This window comes from Hibiscus syriacus, unplaced genomic scaffold (assembly GCF_006381635.1).
Source record: "Hibiscus syriacus cultivar Baekdansim isolate YM2019G1 unplaced genomic scaffold, ASM638163v2 tig00110332_pilon, whole genome shotgun sequence".
NCBI lineage: Eukaryota > Viridiplantae > Streptophyta > Magnoliopsida > Malvales > Malvaceae > Hibiscus > Hibiscus syriacus.
Genome location: NW_024062688.1, coordinates 6,371,148 through 6,390,493, shown reverse-complemented (window position 1 = coordinate 6,390,493; position 19,346 = coordinate 6,371,148). Strand labels below are relative to the sequence as shown.

Genomic DNA, 19,346 nt, shown 5'->3' with positions numbered 1-19,346 from the left:
TTTTAGAAAAACCTTCTAGTCGTATGTGACACCTTAAATTGATATAATATGCAAGTAATACAATGTATAATTATACTAAAATATTTAACTACCCTGTCACTTTATCCGTTAAATGTTAACGACAAGTGGTTTGATAAAATATATTTAAATAGTTGAGTGACGTGATTGATAAAAGTTCAAAAATAATGGTCAAAATGAAAAATAATAATAGTTAGACGGTAAATGATATAATTTACCCATTTACATTTGGGTGTTGTGTCGAGAGGTTGATTTGGTTGAATAAATCAGTGATTCAGGTTGGATTCTTCTACGGAACCATTTTATTTAAACGATTTGTCAAGCTTTACAGTTTACAATGTTTTCCATGCGAAGGCACATGCAACCATGTTATTGTTCTTCTCATGAGATCAATTTGATTTTAGGGTAAATTATATAGTTGACCATTTAATAATTTTTTTATCATATATCTTTTAATTTTATCAATCAAATCATTTAACTATTTAATTATATTTATCAAGTCATACAATTAAATAATTTAATATAATTATACATTTAGTCTAGGTTATTCTTACATTCTCTCAATTTAATATTAAATTATTAATATATTTATTTTTATAAATAGGAGGGATCAATCAAAGGGTAACACGTACAATTGAAAGAGTTGAAACGGAGGAATGAAAAGATTCGAACCTGAAAACCTTGGGGGGAAAATCACTCCACCATTGTGCCAAGCTAATTATTTGGTTATAGTTGAAAAATTAATTTATATATCTTGTATTTTAAATTCCTAAATTCTTGTCGAATATCTTAGGTTTTTAATAGTAATATATATTTTAATTTAAATTGATATCAAACTTAATTTAAAAATATATTTTATTTTTATCTTAACTTAAAATATATATTATTCTCATATCTACTTAAAAATATATTTTAATCTTATCTTAATTTAGATAATATATTTTATTTTTATTTTTACTTTTAAAAATATATTTTTATCTTAATGGGACTCAACTTTAAAAAAAAATTATCTTAAATTATCAAATATATTTTATTTTTATCTTGATTTAAAAAATATATTTTATTTTTATTTTAACTTAAAAAAATATTTTAATCTTATCTTGACTTAAAAAATATATTCAAGTGTCAAGTAGTTTAATATCGCTTAAGCAAGATCTCGAGTTCGAGTCATTTTGTATGTAAAAAATCTTTGCTGGGAGACTCACCCACCAAAGCCAGGTGTGCGACGCAGGTCAATCCTAATTAATCAAGGGGAAACCTTGAAATTAGGAGGGCAACAAATTTTTTTATTTTATTTAACTTTTAAAAATATATTTTATTTTATCTTAATTTAAAAGTATTCAAAAAATTATTGTATTCTTCCCTTAAACTATATATTTATATTTTATACTTATAATATTTTAAGATTATTATAGAAATAAAATATATTTCTTAAAGTTTATAAAGTTTTCATTTCCTTTTTCTGTCATAAACGTTATTATGTTAAAATATGTTTTAAACTTGTATCAATTGTTGGAATGGGCGTGATGGTAACATATTATTTTCAAGCTTTTTAACACCAATTAAAGGGAGACATGTCACTCTTTGATTGGAGTTAAATCATATTAAATTAAAATCTAATTAAGTGGTGACAAGTCATCATTTTATCGAGAGATTAAATTTATTGAATTCATTTAAAAGCAGGGCAAAATTGATAGAGTGTATAAATATTGAAGATTAAATATAAAATTATATTAATTTTTTAACTATCACACCATCTTTTTCGTTAAATTATAACAACAAATGACTTAATTGAATAAAATTAAATAATTAAATGATCTGATTGAATAAATTAAAAAATCGATAGTGAAAGTAAAATCTCAATGGTACGGTGATTTTATTGACTATTCTTGCGTAAACGATAGATTTGGTTTTCAATTATAATATTTTATTTATGGCATAACAATTTCTGGATATATTTGTATCTGGTAGATTAAACCTTAGTCCGAAGTCATTAGCTTTCTGATGATTACACCAAATAAAGTTTTGAATCCCTGCCCTGCGCGTATATAATGGAAGAACCAAACCATTACAGAAACAGGCTAAAAAGTCAAAGAGTTTGCAAACACGCATTTGTCGAACACTTGTAAAGTTTTTAATCTCAAACAGATCGAAGTCCAGTTCCGTATCCAGAATCCAACACACGTCATTTCATTTCCCTCACAGGACTGTGACTTTACCTTGCCCCTTGTTAAGTACTTGCCCCAACTGCCCGCCCCCATTGCCCTGCTCTCCCACTACAAATCGATCGTTTTTTTCTTTATTTTCTTTCAGTTTTCCGTCTTTAATTTTTATTCATCTTTTTTCTTCTTCTATAGATCGAAAGGTGGCTTACGAAATCGAACGTGGTGGATGGATCTGAGACTGAATTAGATCGGGTAAACTGTAGATTCGCGATCGATGGGAATTAGGGTTTTGGATTTGAGATTCAGGAAGACTAGGGTTTGATTTAGGGGGATTTTCTAGGACACGGTGAAAGGTAGGTTTTCGGGCGGATCTAGGGTTCGGAATTGGTGGAAAAAAAGGTGGGGGGAATTGAAGGTAGAAGTAAGGAAGGGGGTTGATGGTACTCGAAGGGGAAAATGCAAGGCTATGCATGGACGGGGGAGGAGGTGAGGAGAGGCAAAAGGCCCGGCACATGTGGACACTCCCTACACGTGCAACGGCTGTTCTGAGTGGTGATGGTGGTGCTTCTCTCTCTTCTTCTTCTTCTTCATCTACCGTTAATTTATTTTCAAAGGTATACCTTTTTAAAACATCTTCTTCAGCTTTGATTTAATTTCATTTGATTCTATCATGGTTTCTTTTATTTTCTAGGCTTTTCTCTTTTTTTTCTTGTTGTTTTGTTCCGTCAGGTGATCTGATAAGAGATGTTTTGTTTGATTGATTTGGAGGAAATGAAATAAGTGGTTCACTTTTTCCTTTTGGGAATTTTGGGATGGTGGCTTAACTGATGGCGGAAAGTGTCGAATTACTCCTGATTTTCTTGGATTTTGTTGCCTTTGCTTTGAATTAGCTGGACCATTGATTAGTAGGAAGATATTTAACTTTTCATGTTTGGGTGGGTTGTTTGGCTGATGTGAAAGTGTAAGAACTTTTGGCTTAATTTTTCTTTGTCCACAAAGTGTTTCAGTTGTGGGAGGTGGTGCACTACATTATAATTTGAATAATGATTGAGAAGAGTATGTTTCCTTGGGCCAATTTACTTAAAAAAAATCTTTGCCTACAATAGCAGAATGGTTTAGTTATCTTTCCATACACTACAAACTATTCTACAGATGATATGGTGCTTCCATTGAATTGACTGAAATTTATGGTTTGCACTTCGAGCAGTATTTGCTTAGCATGCAATGGGGTATTTCTTTGTTATCCAATCTGAATGAATTTCCGGACAGAAGAAGTGTTTGGGAGATGATAATATGAAATACACCAAAAGTAAATGTATATGTGCTGAATTATGGGAGTTTGCCTACTATCAAGGAGTGATAAGGAGAAGTAATCACCAGAGTTGTTGTTCTTCAGAATACAGGAAAATTTCATAGAACAGCTTGAATCTTGAAACTTGTCAGTAAGGAATTAGTTTCTGGTTATTCATTTTGGAGGCAGAGAAATAATCACGAGGTTATAATTCAAAATATGTGAAATGTTGCCCATATTTGGAGCATCTTTGATTATGAAGTAATTTTGTCCATTAGAGAATAGTTTGTCATTTATTAGTGATGGAGAATTGGGAAAATAGTAGTATGTAAAGAAGAAAGTGTATAGTGTTAATGCTATGCAATGAGTTTTACTTTCTTAAATACAAGTAACAATATATACTTCAAAATCTTTATCTTGAAGCATATACTGGAAGCATTTTATGTTATGCTTCTATTTATGGTTTTGGATGCAATAAATGCAATATTTGATTCTTAACTTGAAATATGTAATCCTGTTTCATAGTCATGGTTTTAACCTACTTGCATATGAGTTTTGTCATGCCTGGTGTTTTCTTGGTAAAATTATGAGGAAATGTATGTAATTAAGAGTCGTATCTTATTTCTGCTTATAGTCAAAAGCCCCTTATCGGATTTGAACTCATGACTTACGCCTTAACGTGGTGTTACTCTACCACTGAGTTAAAAGGGCCATTCGATTCAATTACTGAATGAATCAGTAGACGAATAAGATCTATACATATATATATATATATATATTTAGGTATATACAGTAGACTCATAATGGCTAGTAGCTCTCTGGAATGATAATTCTAATTTACTTAATGTGTAGAGGGTAAAGGGGGTTGATCGATATTGGATTTGATTTATATCGATGCAATGAATTGTTTCAAGGCTGATCATAATTGGCTTATGAGAACAGATGAAATTCATTTATTTGATTTGATTAATACATGTACCTTGGCAATTCGACATAGATCTAATCTATTTTATGAATTGATCAATTTGCGCATGAGTTGTTTTGTAATGATACTGAAATTATGGTTTAAAATCTGTTGAAGCTTTGCACCATCTGATTGTAAATTTTACTGCTGAGAAACTTATTTGTTTCATGAATTTGTTTAGAAGTTTACCGGTAATGCTCTATATGGATGTTATATGCATCTTTTCCCATTCATATGAATTTCAGAAATCTTTCTTATCTAATGAAGCTGTGTTATCGGAATCACAACATATCTGAGTGGTGGAACGATTTGCATTTCTTTTCATTGTAAATTCCTTTTGTTTTTGGCTGATAAAATTTGCAAACATTGATAATTCACTACTTTACTGACATTGCCTGTCTTGCTCCTGATAGGATGGACGCAGGATTAGTGTTGGTGACTGTGCTCTCTTCAAACCACCCCAAGATTCTCCACCCTTCATTGGAATAATTCGTTGTCTAACTTCTAAAGAAAACAAGTTAAATTTGTGTGTTAATTGGCTTTATCGACCTGCTGAAGTAAAGCTTGGCAAAGGCATCCTCTTGGAAGCTGCGCCAAACGAAATCTTTTATTCCTTTCATGAGGATGAGATTCCTGCTGCCTCGATACTCCATCCATGTAAAGTTGCATTCCTTCGTAAAGACTTTGAACTTCCATCGGGGATTTGCTCATTTGTGTGTCGACGAGTTTATGACATTACAAACAAGTGTTTATGGTGGCTAACTGATCAAGATTATATTGATGTGAGTCCCAGATGCTCTTGCATATGTTCTATTACTGTCAAGCTCTTATAGTCGATATTTTCATTTTTTATTTTTTTTATTTATTATCAGGAACGACAAGAAGAAGTAGATCAACTGTTGTATAAGACGCATTTAGAGATGCACACAACAGTGCAGCAGGGTGGCCGTTCTCCAAAGCCAATAAATGGTCCTTCGACAACATCTCAGTTAAAACCTGGTTCAGATAGTATACAAAATAGTGCTTCCTCATTTCCCTCTCAGGGTAAGGGGAAAAAGAGGAAGCGTGGTGATCAAGGCTTTGAGCCCGTCAAAAGGGAACACACTAGTAAAATGGATGATGGGGATTCTGGTCACTGTAGACCAGAAGTTGATTTAAAATCTGAGATTGCAAAAGTTGCTGAAAAGGGGGGACTAGAAAATTTCTCGGGAGTTGAGAAGTTGGTTCAGCTCATGCTATCTGAGACAAATGAGAAGAAAATAGATTTGGTCAGCCGGTCAATGCTTGCTTGTGTGATAGCAGCTACAGATAAGTTTGACTGCCTTAATCATTTTGTTCAGCTTAGAGGGTTACCTGTTTTTGATGGATGGCTTCAGGAGGTCCACAAAGGGAAGATTGGTGATGGTAGCGGGTCCAAGGATGGTAGGTCAGTTGATGATTTTCTTTTAACCTTACTTCGAGCTCTTGATAAGCTCCCTGTAAATCTTACAGCTCTGCAAATGTGTAACATTGGCAAATCTGTGAATCATTTACGTAGTCATAAGAATATAGAAATACAGAAGAAAGCAAGGAGTTTAGTTGATACATGGAAAAAACGAGTTGAGGCTGAGATGGATGCTAAGTCTGGTTCAAATCAGACTGTTCCCTGGTCTGCTAGAGCTCGTCTTTCTGAAGTTTCTCATGGTGGAAGCAAACACTCTGGACCATCTGAGGTTGCCATGAAGAGTTCAGTAACCCAACTTTCTGCCTCCAAAACTTGTTCAGTTAAGATTGCTCAAGGAGAGACCACAACTAAGCCTGCTTCTGCATCACCAGGACCTATGAAGGCAGCAACATCACCTGCTTCTGCCAGTGCAAACTTAAAAGATGTGGAGGCACGAAATACTACAGTTTGTGGCACCTCTGACCCTCATGCAATCACAAGGGATGAGAAAAGCAACAGTTCAAGTCAGTCTCACAATAATAGTCAGTCTTATTCTAGTGATCATGGGAAGACTGGAGGGGTTTCTGGAAAGGAGGATGCAAGAAGTTCTCCAGCTGGTTCAGGAACAGTGGCTAAGATCTCGGGTAGTTCTCCGCGTCATCGGAAATCCATTAATGGTTTCCTAGGGACATTGGGGGTTCAAAGGGAAGCTGGATCAAGCAAAAATTCTTCTTTGCACAGAAATCCTGCTTCTGAAAAAATATCACAGTCAGGTTTAACATGTGAAAAGGCGTCGGAGACACCTATGGTTGAGAGTAATAGTCATAAGTTTACTGTTAAGATCCCAAATAGAGGTAGAAGTCCTGCACAAAGTGCCAGTGGAGGATCTCTTGAAGATCATTCTGTCATGAATAGTCGAGCTTCTTCTCCTGTGCTTTCAGAGAAACATGAGCAATTAGATTGTAATATGAAAGAGAAAAGTGACAGTTATCGAGCAAATGTTATCAGCGATGTGAATACTGAATCTTGGCAGAGCAATGACTTCAAAGATGTGCTGACTGGGTCTGATGAGGGAAATGGTTCACCTGCAGCTGTTCCTGGTGAAGAAGACTGTAGGAATGGAGAAGATTCTAGGAAAGCTGATGTTACAAAAACTGCTTCCTCATCATCTGGAAATGAACTTAAATCAGGGAAACTGCAAGATGCTTCTTTTAGCTCCATGAATGCTTTAATTGATAGTGTCAAGTACTCCGAATCAAGTGAGGGCATACCAGTTGGAGATGATGCTGGAATGAATTTGCTTGCTAGCGTGGCTACCGGAGACTACTCTAAGTCAAATTTGGCTTCACCTATTGATTCTCCGCTAAGAAATACCCCTCTTATTGAGCATTCTTCCACGGGAAATGATACAAAATTAAAACCTCATTCTGGGGATGAGATTGTTCAAAATCAAAATCAGTCTGCTGAGGGTGCAGATGATCAATATAAAAAGCAGGGTGTTGCTGCTGGTAATTCTTGGGCAAAAAATGCCAACAGCAAGACTGGTTCTTCTCTGGAAAAATCTGGAGAGCTGAATGAACATTTGACTTCATCAAGTATGGCTTTGCCACAAATTGCGAACCAATGCCTTGAAAATGGTAAATTAAAGGAAGTTATAACGGCGGCTTTAGTCAGTATGCCCTCTGCACACAGTATGGAGAAAACTACTGATATTAGAGATTCCAAAGAGCACATGGAGAAAAAGCCCGTCGGAGTCGATGATGATTGCAGTGTGGATGCTAAACAAAAGGGGAGCGCTTCTGTGGTGAATGAAGAGGTCATTGATCCAGTTGTAGAAGTGGTTGAAGGATCTTCATCTGTACCTTCAATTGAAGTTGGTGTTGATAACAAGAAAATTGCAACCGAAGGTTTGGAGAGAGGTTCACAGGCTCATCAGAAGTTTTCGGTTGTTATTGGACATTCCATCAATGAGACATATAAAGAAGCATTGCCTCCTTGCCCTACTAAAGATATCACTTCGGAAAATGTTGATGTAGCCAAGCCCGAGAAGGATGTTGAGATTGATGCATTGATTCATGCCAGTAAAAAACCTGAGTCGGAAGGTAATGCTTCTTTGTTTGTATGTCTTAGTACTTATCATTTTAGAGGCTTAAATATACATATAAATAGGCACCTTTACATTTTTTATTTGTTCTTAAATATACATTTTGCATTTTTTTTAATTTTTTTCCTCCTTAAACTGGTAATTAAATTGAATGTCTTGGTTCAGTTGTCACTGCCCAGGAAGGTGAGCACATTCAGGAGAACATGGAATGTAGTGAGGGTCATGATCCACATGGTGGACCATCTCCATGTAAGGCATCACAGGAAACAGAACAACCTAAGAGGCCAAGGGGATCTAAGGTGACTGGTGTAGAGGCAGATGAAGTGGAAGAATGCACATCAGTTACTACCGAAACTCCTTGTATAGGTGTTGCCGATACAGATGCAAAAGTAGAATTTGACTTGAATAAAGACTTTTATGCAGAGGAGGGGAAATCTGTGGAACCAAAAAACTTGAAAACAGTTGGTTTCTCAGCTCCTATCGAATTAATTAGCTCATTGGTTTTCCCTGTTTCTTCTGTTTCAAGCAGCCTTCCTGCCTCAATTACTGTTGCTGCTGCTGCTAAAGGGCCCTTTGTTCCCCCAAATGACCTACTAAGGACTAAAGGGGCACTTGGTTGGAAGGGATCAGCAGCTACAAGTGCATTTCGACCAGCTGAACCGAGAAAAAGTCTAGATATGCCTCTGGGTACAGGTAACACTTCCTTTCTTGATGTTACTACTGGGAAGCAGAGTCGCCCCCCCTTGGATATTGATTTGAATGTACCTGATGAGAAAGTCCTGGAGGATCTTCATGGTACAGATTCTGCACCAGACCTTTCAAACAATAATGATTTGAAATGTGAATTGGTGGGTTCTGCACCCTATCGCTCATCTGGTGGGCTTGATCTTGATTTGAACAGAGTTGATGAGCCTGCCGATTTGAGTCACTCTTGTAGCAATGGTCGTAAAATAGAAGCCCCAATGAATCATGTAAGGTCAGCAGTTCATATTCTTAATGGTGAGGCAAGTTTCCGCAGGGACTTTGATTTGAACAATGGACCTACTGTGGATGAGGTGAGTGCAGAGTCATCACTATTTAGCCATCATAGTAGGAATAGCAATGTGCTATCTCAAGCACCAGTTCCCGGTCTGCACATAAACAATACCGAGATGGCAAATTTCTCGTCATGGTTTCCTGCAGGGAATACATACTCAGCTGTTGCTATTCCGTCAATTTTGCCTGATAGGGAACAATCTTTTCCAATTGTTGCAACTGGTGGACCACAAAGGGTGTTGGCCCCCCCTACTGGTGCCACCCTTTATAATTCTGATATTTACAGGGGACCTGTGTTGTCATCTGCACCAGCCGGGCCCTTCCCATCTACTCCTTTCCAGTATCCTGTGTTTCCCTTTGGAACAAGTTTTCCTCTTTCTTCAACCAGCTTTTCTGGCAGTTCAACAGCTTATACTGATTCATCTTCTGGTGGGAGGTTCTGTTTCCCCCCAGTCCATTCACAATTGTTGGGACCTGCCGGTGCAGTTCCGTCCCCTTACCCAAGGCCGCCCTATGTTGTTAGCCTTCCTGACGGAAGCTATAATAGTGGTGCTGAGGGTGGAAAGAAGTGGGGAAGGCAAGGTCTAGACTTAAATGCTGGGCCTGGAGGCCTAGACATTGAAGGAAGAGATGAGACAGCACCTCTTGCATCTAGGCATCTGTCTGTTGCCAGTTCACAGGCTCTGGCAGAGGAGCAAGCAAGAATGTATCAGGTATCAGGTGGGGTTTTGAAAAGGAAGGAACCTGAGGGAGGATGGGATGGATACAAGCAATCTTCATGGCAGTAGGAATCATTGAATATCACTGTCTAGTGGCCCATTAAAGCTTGTGAGTCATTTATGTTCCTTCTAAGTTCCTTTTGGCAGGCCTTTATTTTTTCTTCCCCCATTTTGCTATTTCCGTGCCCGTGCACAGGGAGGAAATGATATTAGAATTGTGGATTTCTTCATTTACCTATTTGGTGATTATTTCTTTTTCAGTTCTTCAAGGACGGTCATTGGCTAATCCCCAGATGTCTTCTAACCTGTGTTCTCTAGAGGACGGGTGGTAAGTGAGCCATTTGATGATGTTCATAGTCTGCAACCCCCACCTTTTCTCTGTATCATCTGTACTGTAAAAGGATCTGTTTGAGGTATTCAAAGCTTTGATCCTTGAACCTGTTCTGGATAAAGATCATTTTCCTCTTGTAGATATCATAACTGTTGGAAATCATGCCCTTATGTTTTCCCAGACATTGAAAATTGGTGCTCATACTAGTTTTTAGTGCCATATCTTTCTCGACTTTTTTATCCCAATCCCCTCCCCTCGTATTTTCTTATTTTCCCAATTAAAGTGGTCACGAATTTTGATACTGAAGCCTTCTCTGATGTGGCATGAGTTAGTTGCTGTGGTTGATGATGTATTCAAATCGTTTATTTAATTGATAAACTCTATTGTAGTTGATATGCTACTGTTTTAATTGGTGTCAAGATTGTTTGCTATCAATGTTTTTCAGAGTGCAGGGAAATTTGATAATAGCAAAACATTAGTCGTTTAGCATTTAATATTCTTTCCTATACATGGCTTGTTTTATTTGACGACCAGGCAATTCCAATGTGTTTCTGACTTTCTGGTGTATGCGAAAGGGTTGTTCGTTTGATAAGTTCCTACCGACCTCTTTATCTCTGAGATGTTTGGATTTTACAAAACCCCATGGACATGCAGAAGAGAAATGCTAGCCCAACTCAGACCAAGACAAGGATAATAGAAGATAACACGGGGGGTTTTTGCTTGGTAAAACGAGGATTGAAAACGTGAAAAAAAAAATGTAGAATAAATAAATATATATCGACTGATGGGAAAATGGGAAAAAATATTACCATTCATTGGCTGAAAAATTGAAATTGGACTAGAAAATTGAAAATTAGAAAAAGAAACAAGATCTAATAAATATGAATTTATACCTTTTTTTCCCATTGTCAAACCATATTTATTGGGGATTTTTTGTTTCATTTTTCAGTCCTTTCATCCTTGGTACTTCTTTGCTCAATTAGACACTCTTTCCGATAACAACTCAATTTTACGTAGTGTGAATTTCTACCTCGAAAAGGGCAAAAAAGAAATACAGATTGCTTAAGCTTTGATTAAGTAGAGGCCTGGATGATGCAGTTTAATTATGGCGAAAGCTATCACGGTGAATTGTAAAGGACTCCATAATTGTAAGAAATTATGCATTACAAAATGACTAAACAAAACATGATATAAAGCATTTCTACTCGAAAGAAAATAGAGGATCAAAAGACAAACCACATTTTATTTCATGCGGAGTACAAGAAACCATAAATCCACTGAAGTTTTAACTCCACACAATAAATCAATATAGTAAAATTAGCGGCCAAATATAGGTTCTACTATAAGTAGACCGTAAGATTAGAAATGTAAACAATCACAGTGCGACTTTGAGGGAGAAGTAATGCTAAGGAATCCATTAATTTAGAAGCAAACTCGGTCCTGTTGGCTAAAAAGAAACTCTACCAGGAGGAGCATAAGCTTTTGGTTTGAAGGAAAGCAATCTGTTTCACTTGGGAGGCACAAAGAATATGTTTCTGCAAATTGAACAAAAAAATGATCATGCCCGGGAACTTATAGGCTCTGGATTAAAGAAATATAAATTTTGTGCAAGTAATATGGCGTTGAACAAAATATGTCAAACAGAAGCAAAGCATGCAATGCATACAACTGGTTAGTTAGAAAGCCGTGTAACTTGTATTTGATTGAATAGAATACAAGAAACTACTCCCATCCCTGACCAAAGTGAATTTCGAAGCATGATGTTGATAACATAAAGATCTAATGAGCCATATCATATCTAAACACCTCAACAATTGCTCTTAGGCACAGTGGTTTTAAAATTTTCCCAACATAAAACAGAATGTCAAGCAAGAAAATTCACATGTTGGACAATCAGAACAAGTACCCGGAAATTTAAGAAAAGAAACACCGGCATCAGACATCCTCGACTTGGCTTTTTCTTGTGTTTCTGCGGTGGCTTGATGACAACCTTGATTGCAGCATCAAAAACTGCTTTCACATTCTGCGAATGTGATTCTCTCTATTTTTCTCTTAGGGTGTAAAACCTGTGTTCCCCAAATCTTGAGTATTTTTCAATATCTTTATATCAGTATTTTCTTTTTTGCGATTTTGAGAACTCTTCTCTTGCTTTTCATAATTGTTTTGGAGCTCTAAAATCTATCTTATCAATCTCAAAGCCTTATCCTTATCCTTCTCTCTCAACTTTAATCATGTGTATCTACTTTTGGTACTCTTAAAGCTTACTGAATTGTTGAAGAAATAAATGTTATCTTGTGCATACATGTCTGTCCTTAGTACTTTATTGAGCTTCTTGGAAACATATATTTGGAACAAGCATTATGGGCGGCGCGGGAGGGGGGGGGGGGATTTTCTGCTACAAGACTTATGTGGTTTACCAACTATATTAGTGCTGCAATGTGACATACAAATTCCCCTACTTATTTCAGCTTGTATTCTTTACAAAGAGGCCTTATGCACCACTCATTGAGCCTTGAATCATTGGAGACACTAGTTTTGTTTTTTTGTTCACAATGAATTATGAAACGTGTCCTTTTTTTTGTGGCTTACTTTTTCGGTAAACTAGGAATGACCTTTTCAATGCAAAATATAGACCCCTACTATCTATATTTTGAAGTTTTGAATAGAAGATAAAAAAAGATTAAGCTGTCTCCTTTTATAAAAGATAAGTGTCACGATGCTTTCATTTTCTTTGGCTCAAAATCACTATCGTGAGAAAGTAATTAAAGTTGTTAAAGAGGTAGGTATTTTTATTGTTCTTGGGGGGAAGTATTGGCCTGAAAGGATTCGATGCACATGTAAATAAGCATGGATTGGGATCTTGTCCTTCAATTTTCTTACCTGTTCTTGTTTCTCTTTCCGATTATATGTTTATAAACTTAAAATTTGGCTTAGAATAATTTACCCTCAAGAGTAGCAAAGGCTACAGTTCCTTGTGGGGTCGAGCAATATGACATCTTTAATGGGCACAGTAATAGGTGATTCATCTCTTTCCAAATAAAGCAACAATTTAGTTTCTATATAAATTTAACTGGTCTGCTGTGAATTTCCCTGTGTAATATTGAGTTTTCTTGGCCTTTTTCTTCTCTTTTATATCAGTACATTGTGTAATTACACAGGAAATCAGAAACATCATCAAGGTGGATCAATGAAATATGCATTTTGAATCCATCGTTTAACTTCGTAAATGAATGTATCCAAGGAGAGCGAATATATCTAATCATTAACGTTTTCTCGGACGTATGCTGGTTTAAAATTAAGAACAACAAACAAACTACTAGGTAAGAAAAAAAATTACAATCCAATGCAGCCAAATCTAATTGAGATGATTCATGGTTGAAGTTGACTGGACTGAGCTGAAAGGAATTGCAAGAGATGTTTTGTTTGATAAAAGGTAAATGTTGAAAATATATGGGTTCGGAAATAGTTTTTTTCTTTTATTTTTCATAAACCTTATGCAAAACCTAACATTCAATAACATTAAACAAAGCCTGAAACTTCCAGTGGTAATCTAACTCCAGGGGAAGAAATATGGCTTTAGCTTTACTCAGTACTCACCGCTCTTTACGATCTTTAGATCTGGCAGGCTTTACAGGTATTATGTAGCCCAACAAGATGAACGCTATCGGAAGGATGGTTCCAATATAATACACACTCCCATACGATGCAAGTGTCTCGTGCTTGCTTAATACCTGTATCACTCAAGAAGGAAAGCATGTTAAAAAGATATATGAAAATGTTGTCTTGATCATCCCGCACCACCGGTGTCATGGCCAACTGATGAATGTGTATATCATCACCCAAAGATTATACAATTTCAAATAATTAAAGAGTTAAAACCTTAGCTATAGAGAGAAAAGAGAGGGTTACCATAAAGCCAACACAGGAATAGTTCAGAACCAAAAGTGTGTAAACAAAATTCATCAAGGCAAGTGCTTTCTTCACAAGACCCATATTTGAAGGTATAGCTTTTTCCCATTGGTAGAGAACTGCTCAGAAAGAAAATGGGAGATGTGAACAAACAAATATAAAAGTACAATGATCTGAATAACAAAAAGGATGCACATATCAATACCTCTTGAACCGGCAATCATCAAAGCTGACTGAACAAAGAATATGATGTACCCGGGATACAGTCCCTATAACAAATGAGAGAAACGCAAGAACAAAAGAAGGTTAAGTGCCAGAAATTTTTTGGATGAATTCTATTAACCATATTTTTATAGAATTTGCTACAAAATTAAAAAGACAAATATTGAGAACATCATAAAAAAAAATCAGTAGTATAGTAAAATGACTCACATGCCAAACAGCACTGACAGTCTGTGTGGCAAGCAACTGGAAAAAACCTGGCTTCTTTCCCTTCTTAACAAGTCTCTCATAAACATCTGCACCAACAGAGTACTATCTTAACTTTTCATTTAGGATATCTTATGACTTCCTCTTGTATTCGCTTCAATTGCCCCAAATATCCTAAAAGTGGTCCAGGCTAACAAAACTAAAATAACTGTTGTCACTTTAAAAGACACAAGACCATATAATATTGTAATCAAACATATAATATAAAAAACTTATTAATTAACCAATTTATCTTTTACTAGCGTGTTTTGACTCATAACACAAAATATCTTACATTTGAATAGCAGATGTTTACATGCATGTTATACAACCACAGAATAATTAAGCAAAACTAATCAAAAGCACATAAATGAATAATAGCTAGAAAGACTCACAATGACGAAGCCAGGTGCTGACTTGTATGTTCCAAACAAGTGGTAACAGCACAGAACTCTTTGCTAACTCAAATCCTAGGATATCAACAACCTTTGCTCGATCCCAATTCGGTTTTGGGGGTGAAGATTCTGTCCATCCACTAAAACCCAGGCCGGATATAATAATAGCGGCCTCCGAAATTGACCATATGAAATAATATTTCCACCGCATTGTAAAGCCAGACATATACTGGTAACTCAGCTTCCTCCAGAATCCCCATTTGTGGTATGCGGGATCAGTAAACCAAGACAATGGATGATATGGTGCAAGGTTAAGATACATTGCCATGCAAAAAGCAGCTTGGACAATCGCACGTAGTGTCGCTACATATGGTGATGGTGATGGTACTTTTTCGGAATGAGCCCAAATCTTGTAGAAAATTAAAAAAAAATGATAATCAAAGCGGCATTCTGATAACTGCAGATTATAAAAGGCATGTAGAATCATAAAAAACATAATAAACTTACCCCCTTCCCTTCAGTCCAGTCAAGGTAATCCTTCATCTCATAAACTGGACCAGCAAAGTGACTGCCACAGCACAGGCAGTACCCAAAATATTCAATCAATGAAGGTAGCCTAATCAACCTATGTTTTCTCTGAGTCTCACGTAAATCTTCCTCTTTTAACAACCCATCATTGTAATTCATTGCACATGAAATGACCTTTAGTGTCAAAACCATCAATGCACCTAAATATCAAAAGATAGTGCCACACAATTAACTGACATGTATACAGAACCAGAAAAGCACTCCCTTGAAAATTCGTGATAAAACCATAAGAAGCCAGAATAATAAATATAAATAGATAAATTTACAACATAGTGAATAAAATGTCTAAGTAGAAACAGATTTGCTATTACTGTCCACTAAACAAAACCAACAAGCCATAAGACCAATATATTTGGTGTTGGCTACAAGAAGAAATTGTAGAAACATTACATCAGGTACATGAATCCTCTTACTCTAATTAGTCACCAATCCATCCTCTCTTCAAAATCTAATAGATTCAATTTTTCAAAAAAATCTAATAGATTCATTTTTCAAAAAAATCTAATAGATTCATATAATCTGTCATCACCTCCAACCAGTTCAATTCTGATCTCCCCTTTAACCTTTTTTTTTAATTAATCACTGGTATCCGATCTATTGACCGACTAATCCAGATCGGGTACTGCAGAGGCGAGGGCGACCCTCCCAACCCAATTTGCTCCATTCGCAAACGCCAGAATTCGAACCCCTGACCTAGTGCCTCATCCCACTAGACCAACTGGTTGTTGGTTTTTAAACTTTTTTTTATCATGAATAATGTCTATATACTTCATCCCTCAAGCAGGGCATCCCTTGATCTATTTCCTATACATCCAAATCAATGTAAACAGTTTTTTCTTACTTTATCCTTAGGAGCTATCCCAACTTGGTATTAAAATCAACAAATTGCAATAAACTAAGGGTTGAAGTTCATTAAAGCTCAAAGTAATATGAAGATTAACCTAATTTGACCATTTCACTAAAGCATAGATGATTTACCATTTTATTGAAGTTTAAACATAGTAGTCGGATACTAAAGAACAACACCTCATGTCTATAGGAGAAACTCAAAACATGCATACCAGTGGTATCAATGCCTCCTTGCTTCCATGCATCCCCGCTCATGTAATATACATGGCTACAAACATATAAAATGGAATAGTCAAGATTCTAAAATAAAAAGTACTAATTTGAGATACTGATTATAGTGCATGCATTAAAACTTTAATCTAACATCAGGCAAGTGTTGCATAAGTAATTTTCTTTCCACAAATTTTCAGCAGTGTCATCAAGAACCTTAGATGTTAGAAGGAATGAAAAGTGTACATGCATTTACTCAAGAATTGAAAAGGGCCAACATTTATTTCTGTAAATCAATTTGGCATGAAACCCAGCAGGCATGAACATTAGCATTTTTGTAATTAAAAGGAAACTAAAGAAAAAAAAATAGAAATAATTCAAATTCTAGAATTACAAAACCTTGTAGCATAAAACAAAATACTTATCATTTTCAACGCCAAGAATAGAAACAGGAGAGAATATATAACATTCTACTGATAGAACTTTCCCCAAAAGAATATCTCAAAAAAATGCAATGAAAAGACTTACCAGCCAATCAAATAACCAAAACCCAAGGAAAAAGTGATAATCCCACACTTGGGCCGATAAAGAACCATTGCAGCATAACCCGATAACATGGGCACCAAAAAATGCAGATTTGAAGAAAACCCAAATGACAGATAGGAAAGCAACGCTCCTGTAATGGCTGAGTAAACGTGTTTGGCTACTCCAGCCGGAACAAGTCGCCCTAGAAAACTCACCGGTATAGTCGTCACGAAGCATAAAAGGAACCGAATCACTGGAACCGATACGCCGATCGATGCAGCCATAGTTTCCATGTTAAGTTCCATCTTCGTTTGGGATTTGACCCAAACCCAGAAGCAGATTTTTATGTACCGAGAGAAACTGGGAAGCAAAATGGAAAGGAAATGGTTGGATCGGAAATAGGAAATATTTTATGTCGTTATTTGCTTGTATATATTTTGCATTGCACCTCGTGACGTCCGAAACTGGGATTTTCCTTGGGTATGATGTGATCAAATGCTGATATCTTCGTAGGGTTTGCTTTCAACTCTAAACTTACGATAATAAGAGTCTGTACATATACAAATCTGTCCGTATTAATGTATTGGCCCAAATTCTGGGTTAGGAGTTCGGGTTAACTCAAGAGAGGTTTGAATAAAATCCATTAGCCTTGGTCCAAGATTTGTTTGGTTTGGGCTTGTCTTTGTCCAAATTCTGGGTTAGGAGTTCGGGTTAACTCAAGAGAGTTTGAATAAAATCCATTAGCCTTGGTCCAAGATTTGTTTGGTTTGGGCTTGTCTTTGTCCTAACATGAGATAAAAAGGTGTTTTTAATCTTAACAAGGAAATGAGAGGACTAAAAGAGCAATTAAATCCCTGTTCAAAATAAAAGCTGAAAAACCTTAACTATGGGATGATATCACGCCATGCACCTTTATCTTTTTCTTCATCTCCCTTGCCTTCTCCTCTTAAAAGCTTTCATTTTATTCCTTAGCAAACTAGGTAAAAGTTGAAGCTTTATAGTTTTGTAAGCTCATTTCCTAAATTCTAAGGTAAGAATTGAAGTCTCCATCTTCAAAACTTTCTTTTAAGCTATTAAAATCAAAGTTTGGCCATGGAAAACCAAAAGTGGGTTTTAGTGGGGTTTAGTGAATCCAATGTTTCAACCCGTTTTAGCAGATTTAAGTGTTAGGAAGTGTTCATAACTTCAATCTAAGCTCATAGAATGAGTTAGTAACTCATTTACCTTTTTTGATTAGTGAAAGAAGTGGGATAAGGCTCTAAGGCTAAAGGGAATGAGAAGTTACACCTTGGGTGACCTTGAAGAAGTTTTCTGCAGTTAGAAATCAATGTAACACATTTACAACTTCCTCGTATCATTTGTAAGTCAATATGATGCATCTAACTAGGAATTGAAAGTTGTTGAGCATGAGTAAACTTTCATGGTAGATTCTTGTATTTGATGTTATTAGCATGGTTAAAGACCTTTTTATAACCCCTAATAACTCACATAAGACTTTAAGAATACTTGAAAACCTTAATAGGGCTTTTAGAGGACTTTATAGAGCCAAAATTGTGTCTAAATAAGGCACCCTGAGCCCGAGTAGCGGTACTGGAGGAACATTATCGATATTGTTCTTCAGACCACTAAAAACACAAGGGTTTTGGGACGGGAAGTATCGATACTGATGACTTGGTATCGATACTCACAGGGGTAATATCGATACCGAGCAACCTTAGTCAATTACAGTAGGCTATTTTGGTACTAATACTCATGGGAGTATCGATACTCCCTATAGGAGTATCGGTACTGAGGTATTTTTAAAAGCATCGAAACCAAATTTGGTACTGATACCCTGGAAAGTATCGATACCTTATCCCGAGAGTATCGATACTGATCCAACAATATCATTACCATCCCTTAGCTTAATGAATATTTTAAACTCAGCAATACCAATACTCGAGGGTGGGTACTAGTATCCACAGACATTTTTGGGCAAGAAACCCGAATGATTATAAAAGGGTAATCGAGGGACCCAAGGACACCTTAATAACCACGAATAAGATTTCAAGCGAGTAAATGATCAATTACAACTAGAAACAATATAAATTAGGATGACATAAAACTAGCCTTGTTTGACACTCGGGTAAACGACAAGGACACCCGAGTTACTCTAGTTGACGATGATAGCTATGAAGTATAGGTTGTCTGGATACGCTTAGGTAGTGCACAAGGCATTTAAGACTAACCATGACACAAGGCCTCAACACTCGCAAGGGTGGGTTAGTTGGGTGTTGTATCCGATGTAGTGATGTGAGATCTTTTCCCCATGTAGACTAAAGGGATATGTGAGCTCTGAGATGCAATAATCCC

General features: G+C 36.2%; 2 protein-coding genes across 4 annotated transcripts; one reads left to right on the top strand and one right to left on the bottom strand.

The window, feature by feature from the left end:
- The first annotated feature begins 2,273 nt into the window (after positions 1-2,273).
- Positions 2,274-19,005, top strand: LOC120119588 (mucin-19-like). Of its 3 annotated transcripts, none has more exons than XR_005515843.1 (6): positions 2,274-2,797; positions 4,852-5,220; positions 5,311-7,963; positions 8,131-9,828; positions 9,981-10,132; positions 18,995-19,005. XR_005515843.1 is itself a non-coding variant. In XM_039139399.1 (6 exons), the coding sequence occupies exons 1-5, from the start codon at positions 2,621-2,623 to the stop codon at positions 9,786-9,788; spliced, it is 4,821 nt and encodes a 1,606-aa protein (XP_038995330.1). In that variant the 5' UTR covers positions 2,274-2,620; the 3' UTR covers positions 9,789-9,828; positions 9,981-10,459. The 3 variants fall into 3 exon arrangements, 2 of the variants coding, with proteins under 2 accessions (XP_038995330.1, XP_038995329.1); XM_039139399.1 differs by lacking the exon at positions 18,995-19,005 and having other exon boundaries at positions 8,131-8,184; positions 8,221-9,828; positions 9,981-10,459; XM_039139398.1 differs by lacking the exon at positions 18,995-19,005 and having other exon boundaries at positions 9,981-10,459.
- Positions 13,501-17,400, bottom strand: LOC120119589 (lysophospholipid acyltransferase 1-like). Its single transcript, XM_039139400.1, has 8 exons — positions 16,998-17,400; positions 16,472-16,527; positions 15,330-15,550; positions 14,823-15,231; positions 14,392-14,477; positions 14,165-14,228; positions 13,960-14,078; positions 13,501-13,781 (listed from the first exon to the last, which is right to left on the bottom strand). Exons 1-8 carry the CDS (start codon positions 17,297-17,299, stop codon positions 13,644-13,646), a joined length of 1,395 nt encoding a protein of 464 aa, XP_038995331.1. The 5' UTR covers positions 17,300-17,400; the 3' UTR covers positions 13,501-13,643.
- Positions 19,006-19,346: the final 341 nt, after the last annotated feature.